Source organism: Bemisia tabaci, chromosome 8, assembly GCF_918797505.1.
Source record: "Bemisia tabaci chromosome 8, PGI_BMITA_v3".
NCBI classification, from domain to species: Eukaryota; Metazoa; Arthropoda; class Insecta; order Hemiptera; family Aleyrodidae; genus Bemisia; species Bemisia tabaci.
In genome coordinates, this window is record NC_092800.1 from 10,967,914 (window position 1) to 10,990,410 (window position 22,497).

General features: G+C 40.1%; 1 protein-coding gene across 1 annotated transcript; it reads left to right on the top strand.

Moving 5' to 3' along the window:
• Positions 1 to 137: 137 nt before the first annotated feature.
• Positions 138 to 21,238, top strand: LOC109033353 (glucose dehydrogenase [FAD, quinone]). The gene is made up of 2 exons (XM_019045937.2): positions 138 to 283; positions 17,340 to 21,238. The coding sequence occupies exon 2, from the start codon at positions 17,571 to 17,573 to the stop codon at positions 19,506 to 19,508; it is 1,938 nt and encodes a 645-aa protein (XP_018901482.2). The 5' UTR covers positions 138 to 283; positions 17,340 to 17,570; the 3' UTR covers positions 19,509 to 21,238.
• The last annotated feature ends 1,259 nt before the right edge of the window (positions 21,239 to 22,497 follow it).

A 22,497-nucleotide genomic window follows, 5' to 3' on the forward strand; every position in this document is an offset into this window, starting at 1 on the left:
GGCTGGGGGGGGGGCTCGGGGGGTCTGTCCATCACCCGCGAATCGGAGGCGCGACCGCGAGCCGAGCGCGGACCGTTGCGCGGCCGTTCATGACCTTGGCCGTGGCGCGGACGACGCGACGTAAGGATGGCGCGGAACAGTCGGGCTCTTTCGTTAGTAGTGAAATCAAGTTCAAGGAACTCGTAAGTCCCTCTTAACTGTCCGCGTCGCCCCGTCGTCTTCGGCCCGATCCGTCGCCGACGCCGAAGACCCGCCCGCAGACCCGAAACTGGATCACCTCCAGGTGGGTGCACTCTGATTGATTTCTTCTTTCCCTGCGACAACGCACTGATAATAACATAGCGAGGATCTGAAGGGTGAATTTTTAATAAAATAATCGAAATCTTTGAAAAACAGTAAAAGCTGTATTAAAACTTTTAAAACTTTTTTGAAAAACTCACGCTTTCACTAATTTGTGAAATTAGTGAGCAATTTAGTATAGCAAATACAAATTAGTGAAAGCGTGAGTTTTTCAAAAAAGTTTTTCAAGTTTTATCTGAAACTTTTTTGAAAAACTCATGCTTTCACTAATTTGTGAAATTAGTGAACAATTTAGTATAGCAAATACAAATTAGTGAACAATTTAGTAAAGCGAAAACAAATTAGTGAAAGTGTGAGTTTTTCAAAAAAGTTTTAAAAGTTTTGTCTGAGGGGTGGTTTCACGATAATATTGAAATAACACTGGTACTGCTAAAGGAAGGTCCTACGGAAATATTGGCACAAAAAAACGCTCTAAAATGTCAAAACAAATCGTTTTTCTGTGCCTCCCAGACCTTTCTTGATGGGGTGTTTTTCTGTGCTCCCTTACAAAAAATGCATTATGCTACAATGTCGATTCCGAGCAACGATTCTCAGGAAAATTAATTTAAAAACTGTTCAGAATATATCTTACGTACATTTAAATAAGGAAGAAAACATGTTGTTAAATTTTTAATCAAAAATTATTTAAAATTTACGTGATTTTGTATCCATGCCGAAAAAAACATCGGTGTAGGAAATCCCTTTATTGAAATAACACTGGTACTGCAAAAGAAAGGCCCTACGGAAATATTGGCACAAAAAACGCTCTAAAATGTCAAAACAAATCAGAGTTATAAATGTTTGAGTATTCAGGCTCAAAAAATGCAGGTTTGAGAAGGCACCACGTAAATTTTAAATAATTTTTACTTAAAAATTTAACAACATGTTCTTTTCCTTATTTAAATGTACATAGGATACTCTGAAATTTTTAAATTAATTTTCCTGAGAATCGTTGCTTGGAATCGGCATAGTAGCATAATGCATTTTTTGTTAGGGATCGAGCACAGAAAAGCACCCCATAAAGAAGGCTCTGGGAGGCTCAGAATAACGCGGCACGAGTGAGTGGTTTTCTCCGCTAGTCCGGACAGGACTACCCTTGCAAAAAGTTAACCATTGAGGCACTTTAAGAGCAATTTTGAGCAGCTCTGGCCCCAAATATATATCAAGATACAATTTTAAATATAATAGAAATGCCACAAACTCAAATTTATCAAAATTTTATACTTGTTTTGTGGTGGGTCAGGAAGATTTTTCAGGGGGCTGGCCTCTGCCGCCCGGTCCCCCTAATTTTGCCAATGATTGACACATTATTCAATTTCCTAACTTAAAGAATAGTTGATAATAGTATGATAGGACCGAGAGAACGAAGCTAGGAGTGTAAAGGAAAGTTGTTCATAATGAGTCATAACACGCGTAGGTAATAAGCTGCAACAGTTATAAATGTTGAAAGTCAACAATGTCAATGTCACAAAGGCAAGTGTGGAAATCATTGCAGCTGCATCTAAGTATGCATTAAACACAATTTTTCTACAAATTCTAGTTAAATAGTACAAATTAAAGTATTCATTTTATGAGGCCACTTGAGTTTTCTTTTGTTTACCGTACTTATTAGTATCTTCCCATTATTCTCCCACTGAGGTCAACATTTTTTATGAAAGTATCAAGTGCTTACGGAGAGAAAATCCCCGAAAACTCCGTTCAACTTAACTTTAACCTATGTGACATTTAAAAATTTCCGCGTAGGTGACCAAAGCTCTGATTAAAGAAGCCAAGCTTCGGCTCCCCCTCCCCCCCTCCTCCACCGTAAATGATATGAGTCTAGTAAATATGGCTACCAAAAATTTGGGTAGGAAGTTGAAAAATTGAAATTTTCAGGAGCTTAAGGTGAGATCGCGAGCAAAGTCATCTGAAAAATTGGAAAGAAAATATTCATAAGTTTACGAGGAAATTCGTGTTTTATCAAAGGAAATTTGGCAACGCCTGAAGGTTCGTACGGCGTTTTTCCTTAGAACGGCAGAATATTTCCTACGTGGAAGCTATGCAAATGACCCATTTGGCACTCATTTGCCCCATCCAACAAGCCTCATTGCCTCCCACTCAGGAACCACTTAGTGTGCTTGGGCGTAAAAAACATCCGAGATCTCGCAGATGCATTAACACACTTTCGGCCGATTTGCAAGTCAAACGCGAGTGCGGCCGTGCTAATGAAAAACGCCGTATGAACCGTCAGGCGTTGCCAAATTTCCTTCAATAAAACACGAATTTCCCGGTAAACTTGTTAAAAATTTCCTTCTAATTTTTCAGATAATTATGTGCGCAGTTTCACCTGAAGTTCCTGAAAATTTCAAGTAAAAATATTCATATCGTTCCGCATAAATAAACTTTTTATCGGAAGAAATTTGGCAACTCTCGAATGTTCGTACGGCGTTCTTCCTTAGCACGGCAGAGTGCAGTTCACGCCTCACCAACTAACGGGTGATCCGAGATTCGGAATAGTCGGGACTCAATTCTGTCATGCAAAGGGAAAACACTGTATGGGCCTACGGGCGTTGCCACGTATTTTCGAAAAAATATGTTTTGCTTATAATTTGTCTCTGCTTATAATTTAGCAAGCGTCTTCAAGTTTTGATAAAATTGTTCGTGGTGTTCCTTGCTGTAAAAGAACTTAAACCCTTGCGTTGCGGCATTTTTATCGGGAATTTTTTTTGACTTTTGGACAACGCCAGAAATCTTCAAAAGCATTTTTTTCAGATTGTCAATTTATTGTTTCTTAAGGTGATTCGATGGGCGCCATATTTTGCGTCAGAACGGCATACGATATATCGCATCAATTGGTTCCATTTGTTCAGATACTCGTCATGTTTCTCCTATCTTGAGATCGCAATTCTGTTGTCAGGAGACTAAAGCACTCACTTACCAATTTTAACAAAGAAATTCAACGTAATAAAGGCGTGGTTTTTTCAGAGAGAAAACATCGCATTCGATACTGATATCGAAACTGCACTCGAATGCGACATTTTCTCTCTAAAAAAACCACGCCTTTATTACGTTGAATTTCTTTTTTAAAATTATTAAGTGAGTGCTTTAGTCTCCTGACAACAGAATTGCGATCTCAAAATTGGAGAAAAATGACGAGTAGCTGAACAAATGGAACAAATTGATGCGATATATCGCATGCCGCTTTGACACAAAATATGGCGTCCATCGAATCACCTTAATTATGAAATGCTCTCAAAATGTCAAGTTCTAGAATTTTTTCTTGAAATAGCACAGTGCAACGAAAATTTTGCAATTTTAATGCAATAAAATTGCAATATTTTCACATTATTAGCTCAATAAATGCCGATTTAGTACGACCACTAAAGTATGGTCACCGAGTGGTAGCAATTAATTGCAATCTTGGCTTTGTAAACTTTACGTTTTTTGCGCCAAATCATGTCAGATTACCCCTACAAAGCTATGGTGTAGTTATCCACACTGCTTTTTTACAGTTCAATTTCGCCTGATTTCATCACAAACATCTTTTCGAGGGAAATTTGACAATACTCAAATGTTCCTACGACGTTCTTTTTTAGCACGATAGAGCGGTCCTGCGTTTGATTACGACTCCATCACGATTCAACTTGGATTAGAATAAGCTGCAAGTTGGTTACCCTCTGACAGTGACCTAGCTTGAGAGTAGGATGTTGTGGGAGTGAAAGATTTTTGCCGGAGTTTACGGTGCCCGTGAATGGAATGTAGTCTCAGGTTATGTGCCTACTTTCAGCGTATTGCAGAAAAGATGAAATCAAGAAGCTGGGCTTTCATGGGCACTGAATTGTGTTAACTTACGGCAGGGCCGGATTAAGGGGGTGGCCACATGGGCCGCGACCCATGGCGGCAAAAGGGGGCGGCAAATTTTGCAATTTTTTTAAATGTAGGTATAAAAAAAAACGGATTCAGAAAAAAAAAATTATCAATGAGAAAAGGCTACAAAATCTCTCTTTAATAAGAGTATAGTAATTTCTAATTTTGTCGTTTTTTCGGTGATCCAAGAGACAGCATTTTTAATTAGTCGAGTTAAGAGAGGAACTAAACAAGCGATTTGGCCTGGAGCTCAGCGCAGAGAGGTATGATGACCAGGACTTGAGATGAAAAGGACAAGCCCTCTGCGCGGCGATCGGCATGTAACACATAGCGCCTACAAGACTGCATGAATACTTCACCCATTAGGTCAAACACAGTGCGGTCAGGAGCGGTTGGCGTGAAACGCATAGCGCCTACAAGACTGCAGGAATACTTCACGCATTACGCCGAACACAATAAGATCAGCGGCGCAGCGACGAAAGTTAAAATTATTAAACCACATTTATTTTTGTTCTTTCATATTTTTTCCCCCTTTCTTATAAATGGAGGACCTTGCCCACACAGAGATAGGTTTACGGAACTTAACTTTTGCGTCAAGTTCCGTGAAATTTTGCTAGTAGTGTTGACAGGGCTTTCGCAAAAAATGTATCCAACACGAATAGGTAAACGCGTCTTATGCACCCCTCCTCCTCCGGCACGTTCACTCGTTGGTTTTTATTGATGTTTCAAAACGAATGAGAAGAGGGCGGCAAAATACAGGCGGCCCATGGGCGGCAAGTAGGTAAATCCGGCCCTGACTTACGGCAGATGAATTTCATATCTTAAGCTGAACATCGTACCCAAATTCTGTTTTCACGTGAGCTGGTTGCCGTAACTGCTGTCAGGACACAGTGAGATCGGTTGTGTCTTCAACATATTGATGAAATTTGATGAATTTCATGTTTAAGTGGGAACTATACTGAGTGAACTGAACACGAGGATACCCTTGGTTCATGAATTGAACAATTATTCGAGAATATATAATAAACGATCTAATCTGCTAAAATACGTGTGTTTAAATGAGAAATGCTGCCAGAAGACGTCACTATGCGGTGCATTTTCTCACTTTAACCTTTCTTTTTTTAATACTATTTCCTATATCAGAAAAAAATTATAAAAAATACTGTTAAATCAGCTCTTTAAGCGCATTCAGATGAAGCAATAAAAAATTTGCATGCAAATTCTCCATTATGACGCACTCTCCAACTTCAGCCATGGAAATTTTGGTAATGTTTTTCATGTGCTCATTGGTCAAGAGAGCCTGGTCCCTAATTTCTCACCAGTGTCGAATGGAACCAATTCGGCTCTTCATAGCCAAACATCCCGCCAGGATGTCCCTGTTTGCTATTCTATAAAGAAACACTGCGTCTCTTTCCTCCGAGCGCTGCGATGACGATAACCTTGATTGGTTCCTACGCTAAGACAATATTTAATCTGCATCGGACATAACCTTACTTTGTGACCGACCACTGGCACTTGTTGCCATACAAAGGACAAAGAGTTGCTAACTATAGTTCATGACCACCAAAATCTGCCAGTGCTCTTAAGAATGCTGCCGCGCTAAGGAAAAACGCCGTATGAGCCTTCAGGCGTTGCCAAATTTCCTCTGAAAAATCACTGGTTTTCAGGAAATTTTTGAATATTTTTCTGCCAATTTCTCAGAGAATTTTGTTCGGATTTTGACCTAAAGTGTCTGAAAATTTCAAGGAATAATATTCACAATTTTCCTCCAACATAAACATTTTATCGGAGGAAATTTGGCAACTCTGGAATGTTCATACGGTGTTCTTCCTTAGCACGGCAGAATGCACGTCATTGAAGTTCTTTCCGAATACATCCGGCGAGACTTTTAACCCTGATGACGTGACACCTGAATGTGCAAACAAACAGTATAAGAGCAGGTGATAATTTAATTTTAAAAACTGGTCATTCAAAATTGGTTCTGTGAATTAGGCAGGATTATGGACATGGACTGAAAAAACATAGAAAGTGAATGTAAATATTAATAATCTAAATAATCTCAAAACAAGATTTTTCGGTTTCCGGCTACTAATAATGTGAAATCAAAAGTTGAGCTATTAGCCGATTTTACAAATACATGCAATGATTGCGACTCAGGCAATGCTTTAATAAAATAAAGCAATGTGCAAGAGGTACATTTAAGTATCAACACCACATGATAGTAGTGTGTCTTTCAAAAATTTCGTTGGTAATTGGCAGTACAAAAAATAAAGGTTCTAAAAAAAGCTGTTTAAAATTGTATCTACTTTTCGGAGGGCGCAGAATTTCCGGATTATGACGCAATTTTACGCGCTTTATATATTACTTAAAAACAAACTATACTACTTGAAACTTGCCCTTCCGGGTACTTAAAAGTGGTTTCCAAGCAAAGAAATCAATTTATCCGATTTTTTAATGGAATTAAACAAAAATTGCTGCACTACCCTGGTAAAAATTGGCAATAAGAGCTGCGTTTCAAAATACCACAGGAATTCTTATAGCCGGCTTAAGAGGGCTACAGAAAATCATATAGCTGGCTGTAGAATGCGGAGAAAATCATACGGCCGGGCTATACGAAGCGATAAAAAAGTTATGCAGGCGGGCTATAGTTCCTATCGCTGGGCTTTACACTTTATCGCCTGGCTGTTGCTTTTTCGCCATCGATTATAAAATGCTATAAGAAATTCGTGTGCTTTGAAAAGCATTAAGTTTAATACGGAACCACCTTAATATTTACGAAACACACATTATATTTTCCTTTAATACATATCTTTTTTCATCAATTAAAATGAGAATAATCCATACAGGATGTGCAAAAATTTCAAAATCATGAGTTGAATAACGCTGACTCCGCCAGATTAAATATTAGAGCCTAACACAAAGCGGAGCGACGACGCATTGGCGCCTACAAACCTAACAGGGATACTTCACGCATTGCGCAACGCGTGAAGTATCCCTGTTAGGTTTGTAGGCGCCAATGCGCGTTCCGCGCTGGCTGCCCGCCTGCCGCACGGCAGCTTGCCACGGCGCTTGAAGCAACTGTTTCACGCCAGAGGTATTGCACAGTATCATACGAAACTGAAGGCCCTCTAATATATTAGTAATAACAGGCACCCATCAAAAGTACAGAGCTTTCCTCGCAAAATAAATCAAGATACTATGGCCCAAAAAGAGAGCAGTATTCCAAAAACTCACTAAGTCCTAACATCCGTAATTAGTAACGCTTAGCATACACTTTATGCCTGGCTGTTGCTTAATCGCCATCGGCTATAAAAGGCTATAAGAAATTGTGTAGCCGGCTATAGAAGCTACTGGAAATCTTACAGCCGGCTGTAGGTCTATGGCATTTTGGAACACGGATTCTACTGCCAATTTTAACGAGGGTAAAAATTTTTCCTCCATGGGCTATACTGCCGTGCGAAAGAAAAACGCCGTAAAGACCTTCAGGGGCTCCCAAATTTCCGTGGTTAAATCATGAATTTTCGGGGAAATTTGTAATTATTTGCTTCCAATTTTTCACATAATTTTGTTCGCAATTTAACCTAAGTTTTTGAAATTTTCTCGGAAAAATATTCATAACTTTCCTCAAAAATAAACATTTCATCGAAGGAAATTTGGCAACTCTTGAATGCTCCTACGGCGTTTTTCCATAGCACGCGCGGTAGTATAGTACTTCAAGTTGAATCGACAAAACTCAGAGAGTCGAGAGGGATTCTTTTAAAAACAAAAACTGGGATTGTTGTGGTCAACAAGTCTCGTTCCCTCTGTCTGTGATTCCGTTACTTTAGTGGCCAAAGAGACATTTAACACAGGCACGCGCTTGCGAGATTTGAATCAACCGCAAGCAAACATTTAATGACTGATATCCACCCGAAGAATGATTCAACGTTGTTAAAACGGTATCCTGCGACGTGGAACGGTTTTAAAATTTTTTGTCCTCCTTTTTCTGTCTCTCCTACATATGTCACTTCCCTAAACATATGGATTTGTATCTCTTTTTTTCTCTCATAGTCCATCTTTCATAGTATTAGGTTACCAACTCTTCTTTGACCGCCTTCTCCTTTTATTGCCTGAGAGGTTCAGTTTTTTTGTTGTGGGACAAACTGAGTCTTCAGAGTGTCCCAAAGTTAAACTCGAAAATTTTCAAAATCGACTTTTGCAAAACATGAATTTTTTTATTATGAATTTTTTTACGTTTTCCCTCCAAAAAATGCTCCCCTTGGAGTTACAGCCCCTCAAACTTTGAGCGAGAATCCGTTTCATCTTGATTGTGACGACGTTCAAAAACCGAAGCGCCCAAAAATTGGCTCTTCTATTTTCTTTTATACGTTAACGACATCCTTGACCTACAAAATGCTAAAATCATATTTTAAAGGTGGTTATGGGGATTGAATCTTTGAAAGGGGGCGACTTTTTGGGGGAACATTTCAGAACAAAAGTCTTATTTTGATCATAAAAATCGATTCTGAAAAAATAAATAACGTTTAACTTTGGGACATCCTGTAGAAATAATTGCACACTTTTTGCAGAGACTACTATAGATCAGGAAAAACAACGAGAAAAGCAGCATGTCTCCTAAATAAATTAGTCGCGTTTCCAGTTGACAACAACTGAGCATTTTTTCAACCTTTACATCGTAGATTCAAAACCTTATTTTGTAGTTTTTATTACTTTGACGAATGGATTTGACTGGCATGCTTCCTGCGAAAAGCCCACTAAGTACCCGGTATTACATTGCAAGCCTCGCTTACAGTATGTAAAAGTGCAATTAAGTGAGATGAAGCGGTCGATGTTAAGACCTTACAAGTCCATTTTCTGACGAGCCTTCAGTTCCATAAGAATTTTTACTTTCTAAGGCTCATCAGATAATAGACATGTGCGGCATTTACATAGACCGATTCAATTCTCAAAAGACGGGGCCCCCTTTGAGTTAAGTCACGCGCTGCCCGCTGAAATTAATCGTTTGGATTTTTAAGCCGGTCGTTTGCCGATTGCTGTCGGGTCGTTGAACCAACCGGCTGTATAAAACAGATAGTCTGATGCCGCTCAGTGTACATAAAGTCTGATCAGGAAATGCTTCCTCCATTCGACAAAATTATGAGATGGAAATCTTACTTTTTCCATTCAGAAAAGTGCTGAGGGATACAGAACGATAAAGCTCATCAACACTAATTTTTTTAAGAAAGTTGTGCTCACTTTACGGAGGAGATGAGGTCAGTCATTGGGCGTGAAAATATTCTGTCCCACCGTGCTGAGGTGACCCGCGTGTATAAGCTCTTGGTAGTCGGGTTTGTCGGCTTTTTTATGACCGAGTTTTAAATAATTTACATCTTTATTTGTTTTTTTAATATTTGGTTTTGCATATTTATTCATCATAGCTTTATGCACACAGTTGAACTCGCCAAGGCCGTTTCTGGTTCAAAGGGTATCTTTTTCACGTTGTAATTTGATAAATAGATAGATGGACAGGCAGATAGCTTGATTTTGCACTCTTTGCTGCAACAGAACACAAAAATTCCGAAAATTGACTCTTTAACAGCACTAAAAAAATTGTATGCTGCTTTAGCACCTAGGATGTCAAAAATGTGTTGGTGATCCTAAGATGCTACCTGATTGCGCACAGTTGAATTTGCATTCATAGGATTTAAAGTCAACTGCGAGGGCAATAAAGGGAGCATCTTGGGATCACCAGACACATTTTTGACATCCTTGGTGCCAAAAAATATTATTTCTTTCAGTGAGTATTTCAAAATTTCAGAACGAAAAATTGCAAAATCGAAAGAAACTCAGTCAAAATTTTGAAAAATTTCATCTATTGTCAGATGAGGCTATGCCCCCGAAATGATTGAAAGAACTTCTGATACCATACATATTTTTAAAAAAAATGTCTGACTAAGAAATATCTTTTTAATGTCCATTGAAAAAATGTCATGATGTAAAGTATTTGTCAAATGCACATTAAATTCTTTATAATGCAAATAATAACTTTGATTCAATATTATGGAGAGTATTAAGAAAAGATCATGTTAAAAAAATAGAAAAATAGATAATTTTAGCATTGGTTTTTTCTTCTTCTTTTCTTTTTTTTGCTGTAAGTCTTTTTTGGCTGTCTCCAGTAGTTCATTTTTCCCTGACTCCAACACATTCGGAAGTGAGCCTCTACAGAACGTTCTTGCTAAGGAAGAACGCCGTATGAGCCCTTAGATGTTGCCAAGTTTCCTTCGACAAAACCGAATTTGCTAAGAAAATTGTGAATATATTTTTCCCATTTTCAGACAATTTTGTACGCAAACTCAAATATCCGAAAATTTCGAAAAAGCTTGAATGTCGTCAAAATACTAGGGGATATTTGGCAACCGTTTTGCGTTTTTCCAACGAAAGCGTTGCAAAAACGTTCAAATCTCGGTCGTCCTCAGTTTCATCTGAAACTATCTTTTGAAGTGGAAGGAAACGCCTTTGGACCAGCCTCCTTGCTCCAAGGAAAATAAAATATTCATAGTGGTAACGCCCGCTGTGCATGCTGGGTGAGGCCCGTTAATGACTTTTTCGTGTTTTTCTCGCACAAGTTTAGGTGCGCGAAAAATGCAAAACTCCGCTAGCTTTTTTGGATAAATACCGAGTCAATATCCTCAATGTGGCCCTAAGCTAATTTCTTTGCATGCTGGAGGCTGGAGTGCTCAAATGAGGAGGTCAAAATCAGAAAGATCGCAAGGTTGCAAAGTTTTATCTGACAAAATATTTCTTTATAAATTAACAGGTGCGTCTTTCAGAGTGAAAATTTCAGAGATTTTTCGTAAAAGCGCAAGTAACTTTTTGCATGAATGTTAAAAAAAATTGCAACCGTTATTGAAGTATTCTCCTGTTGATATTTTTGCATTCAGCACGTCTTCCTCCAACACCTGCTTAGATTCTCGATCCAATCTAGTTTCCTCTGAAAATTTAAGAGAATTCTTGCACTTAAAACCGCAAAGCAAATATATGCAATATGCATGAATGTTAAAAGAAAGTAATCGTTCTTGAATTATTCTCTTTTCACTATTTTCCCATTCCTCAACATCTCTTCATCCAACCTGCTTTGATCCTCGATCTAACCTAGCCTTCCCTGTATGTGAACCGCGGACATAGGCGTTTAAACCATTTCCTCCTAAGAATAATCCTAGGGCATTTATGACCCTTTAAAACTTTTATACAAATCCAAACTTTGTCCATAGGAACAGCATAATCTTTCAAAAGATAAGCGACAGTACTGGGATACTAGTGGAGGGTCTCTCAATTTTGCGGCTGGTCATTTTCTCCACCAGACTCTCATAAAATCAGTGTCAACGACACACGCAGTTTACAAAGATTACTTTGACTTAGTCATTTAGAAGACGCGTCTCGTTTCCACGAAAGAGGGAAGAAACTAAGTGTGGAGATCCGAAGGGTTCGCGAGACCTTGGACTAGCTCTTTTCCCGCCGAGTTGACCACTATCTATTCTGCCATGCTTAGGAAAAACGCCATATGACCATTCGAGAGATGCCAAATTTCCGGAAACAAACATATAGGTAGTTTTGAAGAAAGTTATGCATATTTTTCCTTGACATTTTCAGATATTTTGTAGTGATTTGCGTACAAAATCGTCCGAAAATTTTGGAAAATAATATTCGCAATTTCCCAGTAAATTCGGTTTTTATCGGAGGAAACTTGGCAACGTCTGAAGGCCCATACGGAGTTCTTCCTTAGCAAGGTAGTATGGTTTCCTCTTGCTTTCCACGGATTGGAACGGGCCAGACTTTGCTAATAATGATGATAAAATAATCATGCAGGTCCAACCGCGTCCTCCCTGCCCCTGAAGTGACATTTTGACCGAAAGTGAAAAAAAAAAAAAATCTCTGTCCGAATATCCACGTGCTTCTGAGAACGCCTCATGGTCATTAAGATCTCGCAGTCGAAGCAAAAAAACCACAGTAACATAATGAACTTGATCTCGCGCCCGGTGACAACGTACGACTCCACAAAAATGTCGAACATCGTTAGAGGTGTTCTTGATGGGCATCAACGGGTCATTTCGTTGAAATACTGGCAGCTGAACATAATGATTCAATTTAAAACGTTATCCGAGCATTCACTTGCCATTTCAAACCAGAAACAATACTGCCTTGCTACGGAAAAACGTTGTATAAGCCTTCAGGCGTTTCCAACTTTCCTTGAGTAAATCACGAATTTCCGGGATAATTTGTGAATATTTTTCTTCTAATTTTTCAGATAATTATGCTGGCAACACCACCTGAAGTTCCAAAAAATGTCAAGGGAAAATATTCTTAGCTTTTCTCAAAATTAAACATTTTATCGAAGGAAGTTTGGGAACTCTCGGGTGTTCATACGACGTTTTTCCTCAGGTCAGCAGTATATTCTGCCGTGCTGAGGCAAAGCGCCGTATCAGCATTCGAATGTTGCCAAATTGCCTCTTAGGAAATATTTTCCATTGAAGAACGTTGTGAATATTTTGCCTTGAAATTTTCAGACACTTCAGATCAAATTACGAACTTTCACTGAAAATTTGAATTTTTTTTTTTTTTTACAAATTTCCCCGAAAATTTGTGAGTTGTCTAAGGAGATTTGACAACGTCTGGGGGCTCATATGGCGTTATTCCTCACCAAGGCAGACTAAGTCGCATCAAGTTTGAACCGAGAGAAACAGGTTTGAGGTTTTCCTCTTCCATAAGACTCAATGTTGAGGATAAATTATAACGATCATTTTCACGTTCACAATATTTTTGCACGACTTTGAACTTTTCACGGTAGAAAATTTACGACTGGTTGAATTTTAATTTACTCTCAATTGATTATCCCCTCAAAATGCGAGCCAATACCCTGGTAAAAATTGGCGATAAGAGCTGCGTTTCAAAGTACCATAGGAATTCGTATAGCCGGCTAAAGAAGGCTACAGAAAATCATATAGCTGCCTGTAGAATGCGGAGAAAATCATACGGCCGGGCTATACGAAGCGATAAAAAATTATGCAGCCGGGCTTTAGTTCCTATCGCCGGGCTTTACACTTTATCGCCTGGCTGTTGCTTTTTCGCCATCGATTATAAAAGGCTATAAGAAATTGTGTGGAAATTCATGTGCTTTGGAAATCATTAAATTTGAAACGGAACCACCTTAATATTTACAAAACACACATCATATTTTCCTTCAATACATATTTTTTTTTCATCAATTAAAATGAGAATAATCCATACAGGATGTGCAAAAATTTCAAAATCATGAGTTGAATAACGCTGACTCCGCCAGATTAAATAGAGTCTAACACAAAGCGGAGCGGCGACGCACTGGCGCCTACAAACCTAACAGGGATACTTCACGCATTGCGCAACGCGTGAAGTATCCCTGTTAGGTTTGTAGGCGCCAATGCGCGTCTCGCGTTGGCTGCCCGCCTGCCGCGCCGCAGCGTGCCACGGCGCTTCAAGCAACTATTTCACACCAGAGGTATTGCACAGCATCATACGAAACTGAAGGCGCTCTAATATATTAGTAATGGCTGGCATCCATCAAAAGTACGGAGCTTTCCTCGCAAAATAAATCAAGATACTACGGCCCAAAAAGAGAGCAGTATTCCAAAAACTCACTGAGTCCTAGCATCCGTAATTAGTAACGCTTAGCGTACACTTTATCGCCTGGCTGTTGCTTAATCGCCATCGGCTATAAAAGGCTATAAGAAATTGTGTAGCCGGCTATAGAAGCTATTGGAAATCTCACAGCCGGCTGTAGGTCCATGGTATTTTGAAACACAGATTCTACTGCCAATTTTTACCAGGGTACGTTTTTGCTGAGCTCAGTCCATATCAACTAGTGGCGTGGCGTGAATGATCGATCATCGATATTTCTCCATTTGCAGATATGGTAAAGAATAATCGATTATAAAGGTAAACCTAACCTAACCTAACACCCTGTCTATCGATCCTTTCCCATAGGTTTAAATGGCAAATCAATCAAATTGCAAAGCACACCACGCCACTAATATGAAAGATGAAACTTCCAACCACGTATCTCATTTGCCGTGTTTAAAAATGTCATCTCCTGTTTTATTTTTTTAAAGGAAAACAAACCAACATCACCTCTTGAGATTTTCTCAGAATTTGCCTAGCACGGCAAAGAAAAATTATTAAAGTTTTCAAGAATTGACGTTGAATAGCTCTCTGTTTAAAAAATCAAGTATGACAGGAAGTCTGCAACGTTGAAAACCGATAAACATGGTTTTTTGTAGTTCCACCATTCATTGTCAACCCCAGGAAAAGGAACCTAAGTCTATGGTAAATTCAACAATGTTTCGTGCGCCAACACTCAATTTTTGATCGCCATTACAGTTACACGGAGCATTATCGATTTGCTGAATAAATTACGAGACTTAATTTTTTTAATCGGTCCCTCAATTGTCTTGTTCTCTAAACTATACCACGTGATTGTACGTAAATGATCAAAATATGAATTACTTCGCATAAAATGGCGCTAAAGGAAGGGATTAACGAATGATTCATGTTTTCTTTTCCAAAATTACAAAAGCTGCGTGACGAAAGTTTGAGGTGCGGCCAGAAGGGCAAGCGTAATTTTTTACCGTTCATTCAGAGATTTAAAGCTGTATGAATTTCTTTTATTTATGTAGGGGGTAAAGTAACCTGATTAAATAATAAGAATATGTATTTATTTAATGATGTTATTTATTACAGTTTGATCTCACCGTCCGATTTTTTACTGGTGAGCATTTAAAATGTGATTCAAATTGAACTCTTTCCATAATGATCTCATTAATATTCATGCTCGTGGAGGATTCAATTTTAAAATCAATAAAAAACAGGTTTAACGAATATTAAAATTTTAAAATTTAAATTCAAAACTAAATCTACAAAAAAATGATTGTGACGAGACTATTTTAAGCATAAAAGCAGAATCCTCTTCAGGATCAGACCTTAAACTGAAAGAGAACAGTTAAACATGTTATAAAACGTCCAGTTTATGAGCTTGATTCATTTTAAAAACAGCGCATGGGCCATTAGTTTCCCCATTCAAATAGGTACTTTCATGAATCAGCGAGATCTATTGATTCTGAATTGCAATATTTAGTCTTACAATCGCTACAATTAATTCCAAGATCGCATCCGTAGCCTAATCTTTAAATTATTACAAGTAACGAGCTCTCAAATCAACCGCGCGATTAGTGGCGCTGCGAACGCCCTGTTTATCGATCCTTTTCCATAGGTTTAAATGGCACAACAATCGATATATTGCAAAGCACGCCACACCACTGCGTGCAATCTTGATTGAACGTATGTATATGTTTAATGATTCACAGACATTGAAAAATGCGATTAGAATGCAAGATTCATTTATTAAATTGCCATCAAGGTCCAGTGGCGTGGCGTGCTTTGCGATGTATCGAATGATCTGCCATTTAAACCTATCGAAAAGGATCGATATGCAGGGTGTTCGCAACGAACACCTTAAAGATCGATTCTTTACCATAGCTTCAAATGGAGAGATATCGATAATCGATCATTCACGCCACGCCACTGTCAAGGTCAAAGCTGCCGTGCTGAGGAAAAACGCTGGCTGAAGTAGATGAATGGCCATTGTAACCTAAGTTTTTGTGACAACCGGTAAAAATCATGGAAGGAAAAAGAAAAGAAAAAAAAAGAAGATAATTACTATAACGTATGAATCCAAAACGTACCTAAGTAAAAATACAAAATCATCCGCTATTTCACGAAGAAGCTCAATGTTGCTTGACAGGGAGGGATAAAATCAATTCGGAAGAAAATTTCACGATTTCATGAAGCGCACATGACATACGCATCTTCCTCCACCCTACGAGCAAAATAGCTTTAATGAGTCACTGACAGATACCTCATGAATACTGATGTTGCTGGCAGAATTGGGGAGTTGATTCCTGCTGCAAGTAAATGGTCAGTCGTGCTTACATTGAAATTCCATGCAGATCATGGCCCTTAGCTGAAATAGAGGTGGCATCCATGAGATAATAAAAAAGGTAACAAAAGCCAAACGATTGACATGATCCAAGCTATGCTGAACTTTTCCGCGAGTGAATCTGGACACCCGAAAAGGAGCGTTTATTTAGCGCGTGTTGGAAGCATCGATACATCTCGATGATTTGATACTTCAATTAATTCCCAATTTCAATTGAGGGACTTGGAGGACAAGGCGCATAAAAGCAGTTTTTGAAAAAAAATAGAAATATTAACGATTTCAAGTCAAACTAGTCTTAATGCACTTTCTGTGAAAAATTCGCTCTAAAATTCCAATGTTTCAGCATAAGAAAGCCAATTTGAACTTTCTTTCCGCCATAAGGACTCATGTAATTATGAAACTTTAAACACGTATTTCTCGAAATAGCAAAAACTGCACTCGACCGCTCTGTGTTTGGCGCAATGCGTGAAGTATGCCTACAGCCTTGTAGGCGCTAATATGCGGTTCAAGCCGACCGAGCCGACCGTTCACCGTACTGTGTGGTGCAATGCGTGAAGTATTCAAACGGTCCTGTAGGCACCATCGTGCATTTTGACGCCAACCGAGCCGACCGGCCGTTTGGCGCAATGCGTAAAGTATTCTCTCATTTTTCGAAATAGAAAAACTTTACTCTCGAGTGAAAATAGTCTTTATGCACATTCTGTGAAAAATTCACCGCCAAATTAAAATTTTTAAGCATCAAAAAGTTTGTTTGAATTTATTTCCATCGTAAGGATCTACGTAATTTCGAAGCTTCAAACTCGTATTTCTCGGAATAGTAAAAACTAGACTTACATGCGCCTTGTCCTCCAAGCCCCTCAATTATGCATGAGAATCAAAAAAGTTTGCAGTTAAAACGACTTTCCCTGATTCAAATAAAATTTGATTGATTCATTTTTTTATTTAAAAAAAAACCAGATGTTTTGAATACAAAAATTATTTATCACTCCCCCTTTTTTTCGTTGTCGCGAGGTAAAGGAATTTTTACTGACAAAAAAATAAGAATTTTTTTTGAAAAATCCTCCATAACTCTCGTTATAAACCAAAATATTTTTCCTCAAGAGACTTATCAAAAAGTCTAATAGGTATTCTCTCTTTCATTTTGTTTCAGATAACCGAGGCAGGTGCAGAAAATCTTTTATAATTTTTACACAGCAAAATGTAGAAAGATGTAACCTCTGCCGTCAGACCAAACTTCCAAAAGATTTCCAGATAAATATAAGACTGATTCAAGATTAAAATTTAGTAAAAAGAGCAAAGAATTTCCTCAGAAAAAAGCTCTCACTCCAAACCAAAGTATAACCCATCAGAATAGAAAGCCAATCAATCTACACAAACCACCATGTCGGTAACTATTTTATCAACCATTCTCGCCGCATTCCTAGCGGTCCAGGTCCATTCCTTCGGGCTCGGAGTCTTCCAAGAGATCTACCGAGAATACAAGAAACAAGGAATCCCATTCAGAGAAGACCCTTGGCTCGGCAACAAGCAAATCTACGAGACCTACGACTTCATAGTTGTGGGCGCCGGGCCAGGGGGCGCCACCGTCGCCGGTCGTCTATCCGAAGTCGAAGACTGGAACGTCCTCGTCCTGGAGGCCGGCAAAGACGAATCCATCTACACGGACATCCCAGCCTTGGCCAGCTACCTCTTCTTCACCGACTACAACTGGGGCTACACCTCAGAGAAGCGCGACAACCAGTGCCTGGGCAGCAAGGACCAGCGCTGCGTATGGCCAAGAGGTAAAGGCATGGGTGGCGGCAGCATCATCAATTACATGATCTACACCCGTGGAAACCGTAAAGACTTCGACGACTACGAGAAAGCCGGGAATACTGGATGGGGTTGGGACGATGTCCTACCTTATTACCTGAAGTCGGAGAAGACGTCAATCAGGAAGTTCAAGGATTCACCTAACCATTCGACCACCGGTAAATTACACGTGGGCTACGCTCCCTATAAGAGCGAGCTTCTGGACTCCTTCCTCGAGGCGGGGAGAGAGCTGGGCTACGATGAGGTGGACTACACGAACAGCACCCCGATTGGTGTCTCCAGGGTGCAAACGACTATCCTGAAGAGTCGCCGTTGTAGCGCGTCGAAAGCCTACCTGAAACCGGTGAAGCATCGGCGTAACCTCCATGTCTCCATCGAGTCCCGAGTGACGAAGGTCCTGATCGACCCCACCACGAAGAAGGCTATCGGTGTGGAGTTCGTGAAGAACCGTAAGCGGCGCACGGTTATGGCGCGCAAAGAGGTGATCCTCGCCGCGGGGGCGTTGAACACGCCGCAGCTACTAATGTTGTCCGGTGTCGGGCCGAAGGAACACCTGGAGGAACTGGGCATCAAGCCTGTCATACAGAACCTGAGGGTTGGCGAGAACCTCAACGAACATTGGACCTTCGCCGGACTGACCTTCTTGGTCAACGAGACAGGACTGACGATAAACGAAGAGCGGGCAAACGACCTGCTCCTTTTCAAGGACTGGTTCGTGGACCATAAAGGACCTCTTTCGTTGTGTGGAGGTGTAGAAGGATTGGGCTACATCTCGACGAAGCACAACAAGATACCCAAGCACCCGGACATCGAGCTGATTTTCGCCTCCGGGTCCATCCTCTCCGGCGATACATTGAGGAGGAGTTTAGGCATCTCGGACGAGTTCTTCAACGAGGTCTACGGCCCGGTCATCGGCCGCGACTCCTGGACGATCCTCCCGATGATCCTGCACCCCAAGTCCCGCGGACGTCTTCGCCTCAAGGACAAGAACCCCTGGCACTGGCCCGTCTTCGAGCACGACTACTTCCAGTCCGAGGACGACGCCAGGGTCCTCGTCGAGGGGATCAAGGCCGCGGTCAAGTTCGCGGAGACGCGGGCGTTCAAGAGGTTCGGGTCCCGGCTCTTCGAGATGCGGATCCCTGGGTGTCCCCACGCCTTCGGGACGGACGAATACTGGCGGTGCGCGTTGAAGTACCTGATGTACACGCTCCACCATCAGTCCGGCACGTGTAAGATGGGCCCCAGGTCGGATCCCACGGCGGTTGTGAACCCGCAGCTCCAGGTGCACGGGATCCAGAGCCTGAGGGTGTGTGATAGCTCCATCTTCCCGCAGCTCCCGACGGCCCACACCTACGCGCCGACGGTGATGGTCGGCGAGAAGTTGGCGGATATGATCAAGGAGGCGTGGGGGGTCGAGACGACGACGGGTATGAGCACGTTCCCCACGGATCAGGTCACCGAGTCGCACTTTAATAATTTTGTCAATTCCACCTCGAACTACGGGTAAGATGTCGTTGGTGTAGCCTAACTTGAAGACGCGGCGAATTTAGCTGAGTTTAAGGTGATTCGTCAACTCAAGTGACGTGGTCGAACTGGCATGCGATACATGGCATCGATTAGGTCAAAAATCTCGGCAGATTTTGAATTTTTAGCAAAAAAAAGGACGATAGCCCCTGCGCATGAACCTAAAGGATCATTCTAAACCTAAAAATCGGCAAAATTCAGAGAAATAAAATCAAAATAGTGTTTGGAAAAAAACCTCGCATTTGATTCAGCTATCGATTTCTGTACCGAATGCGAGGTTCTTTCCCAAACGCTATTCTGCTTTCATTTCTCTGAATTTTGCCGATGTTTAGGTTCAGAATGATTCTTTAGGCTCATGCGCAGGGGCTATCGTCATTTTTTTGCTAAAAATTCAAAATCTGCCGAGATTTTTGACCTAATCGATGGGATATATCGCATACCAGTTCGACCACGTGACTTGAGCTTGACGAATTACCTTAACAGAAAGAAACCAAGTCACAACAAGTTGGTTTTCACCCAGGTAGTATTTTTTACCTGAAAAAAGCGCGACATTTTGGAATTGAGTTGCGATTTGTTTACGATTTTTTTGGTGATGAAATCGTTAAAGTCATCATCCACTGCGCGATCATTCTCAACTTGTCGCACCTTTATCTCTGTAAAATCACATTCGATAAAATCGAAATTTTATCTCAATTTATCACGATTTTTTGTTCGATAATATTAACTCCCTATTTTTCATTGCATTGCATATTGCCTCCCTTTCTGACCGATGGAGCTCATTTTGCTGATTGTTTAAAATCGACATAATTCGACTAAATGATGTAAAAATATTGCAATCTCATGGTGAAAAAATTACTTGATTGAAATCAAATTGTAATTAAATTTCAATATTTTCGTTGCGCTGTGCTACTTGGGTTCTAAAACTCATGCCCCGCCGGCCTGCCCCTCTTAAAAAACTTGTGATTTGATGTGACCGCATTTTACCCTCAGAATCTTGAATTTCACCTCTTACATCTACGAGATCAAAGGTTCCTCAAACGGAGTGGCAGGGAGCGGAGTACACACCGATCAAAATGAATATTTAATGTTTATCCTTATTTTCCTTCTCGACGGAGAAGGAAAAGGTATTCCAAAAATGTCCCGTTTTTAGGCCGCTCTCTGCTTCCTTCATCTGTAAGCAACCGCAAGATTCCAAAGAGGTCCAGAAAATTTAAAGATCACGTTTGGGAGTTGAATGACCGCGGGATTGAGATTGTAATAAAAAATCATGAGCAATTTAAATCTTGTTTTACAGAGATGTACTTTTGACAATTCGGATGCGACTTCGTAAAATCGTACTAAATGTTCTCATTAAGTTTAGGGGTTTTGCCAAACCGATTATATTTTACTTAAATTTTACGAAATAATGTTTTTTAAATGTAAGTCACCTAAAGTGACAGAGAGTTATTGAAAATGAACACAATACTATTTTTTGCTACGTTCTGTGCTAGGTAAATACATTTTTACATGAGACTCTTTGTTAAGACTTCATCATAAGTCCTTCCTGTCATTCAGGAGCTTCCAAAATATACATCCTGTTTTAAATCAATATTGCCGCAAACCATATCCTTGCCATTGATCTTCCTCAGCCTTCTACCTTTTCACCACATCAACTGTTTCCCTCAATATGACTGCTTGTGATTGTAAATAAATAAATGAATAAATTAATTAAAAGATACCTGTTTACTATTTTTAAAATTTTCATGATTACAAAAAATCCTCCTTTCTAAAGTCAGCTGAGACGGCAAAGAAACTTGTTTACAACATTGCAAGTTTTTTTTGCTCTCTTTAATCCCACGACTAAAATAAGTAATTTTTAGTACCTACCGTTAGCGCGGTAGGTAAGTGCGTCATGCAACAAAATTACTTTTTAAATTTAAAAAGTAATTTTGTTGCATAGGTAACGCACTTTGCTGAAACTTTATCGGCACTATGAACACAACTTTAAAGGAGGATAAATAACATTTTTTGAAACCGATCATACAACTCACTCGTTAGTTTTTCTGTATTACTTTAAGCCACGATGGCCATTTCGGGCGGGGTCCCTACTGCCTGTATGTATCTTCAGGTGACTAAAACGGGTTGAAAATTAGGGGATAAGATCGACGTAGTCGCGACACGTGGGGACGGGTGTCGTACTCTGCCGTGCTGAGGAAGAACGCCGTATGAGCCTTCAGGCGTTGCCATATTTCCTTCAATAAAAATCAAATTTACTGAGAAAATTATGAATATTTTTCCCCAATTTTTTTCAGTCAATTTTGTTCACGATTTAATCTAAAATATCTGAAAATTTCAAGGAAAAATATGCATAACTTTCCTTCAAAATGCATGTTTTATTGGGGGAAAATTTGGCAACTCTCGGATGTTCATACGGCGTTTTTTCTTAGCGAGGCAGTACCAGCCACCGCGTCGCGACTGCGTCGGTCTTATCTCCCTAGTTTTCAACCCGTCCTAGTCACCTGAAGATGGGCGCCCCGCCCGAAATGGCGATCGTGGTTTAAACGAAAAAAGAAAAACTAAAAAGTAAGTTGTTTGATCGGTTTCGAAAAATGTACTTTATCCTCATTTAAATAGTAACTGTTGCTGAGTTATGGTTCTCATAATCAGTTTAGATACATTTTTTCCAAAAATGTCAAGCTATCAAAGAACCGCCTATGGGTGATGTTAGGTATTAAAGGGGGGGGGGGGTGTGGTACCTGACAAACTCCTTTAAATAAAAGAAAGGAGGGAGAGAGTATATCGGCGGATCCAGCAAGTTGGCAACATTGTTTTCTCTCCATATAAGCCCATGGAAATGTATCGATTCTGGAAGGGGCAGGTGCTCCGACAAGAATCGATTATTTAACACAAGTTTAAACGGAGGGAAAGCAACTTTGCCAATTTGCTGGATCCAAAGAGCGAGAGCTCGTGATATGGAGAGAGGGTACAGGGAT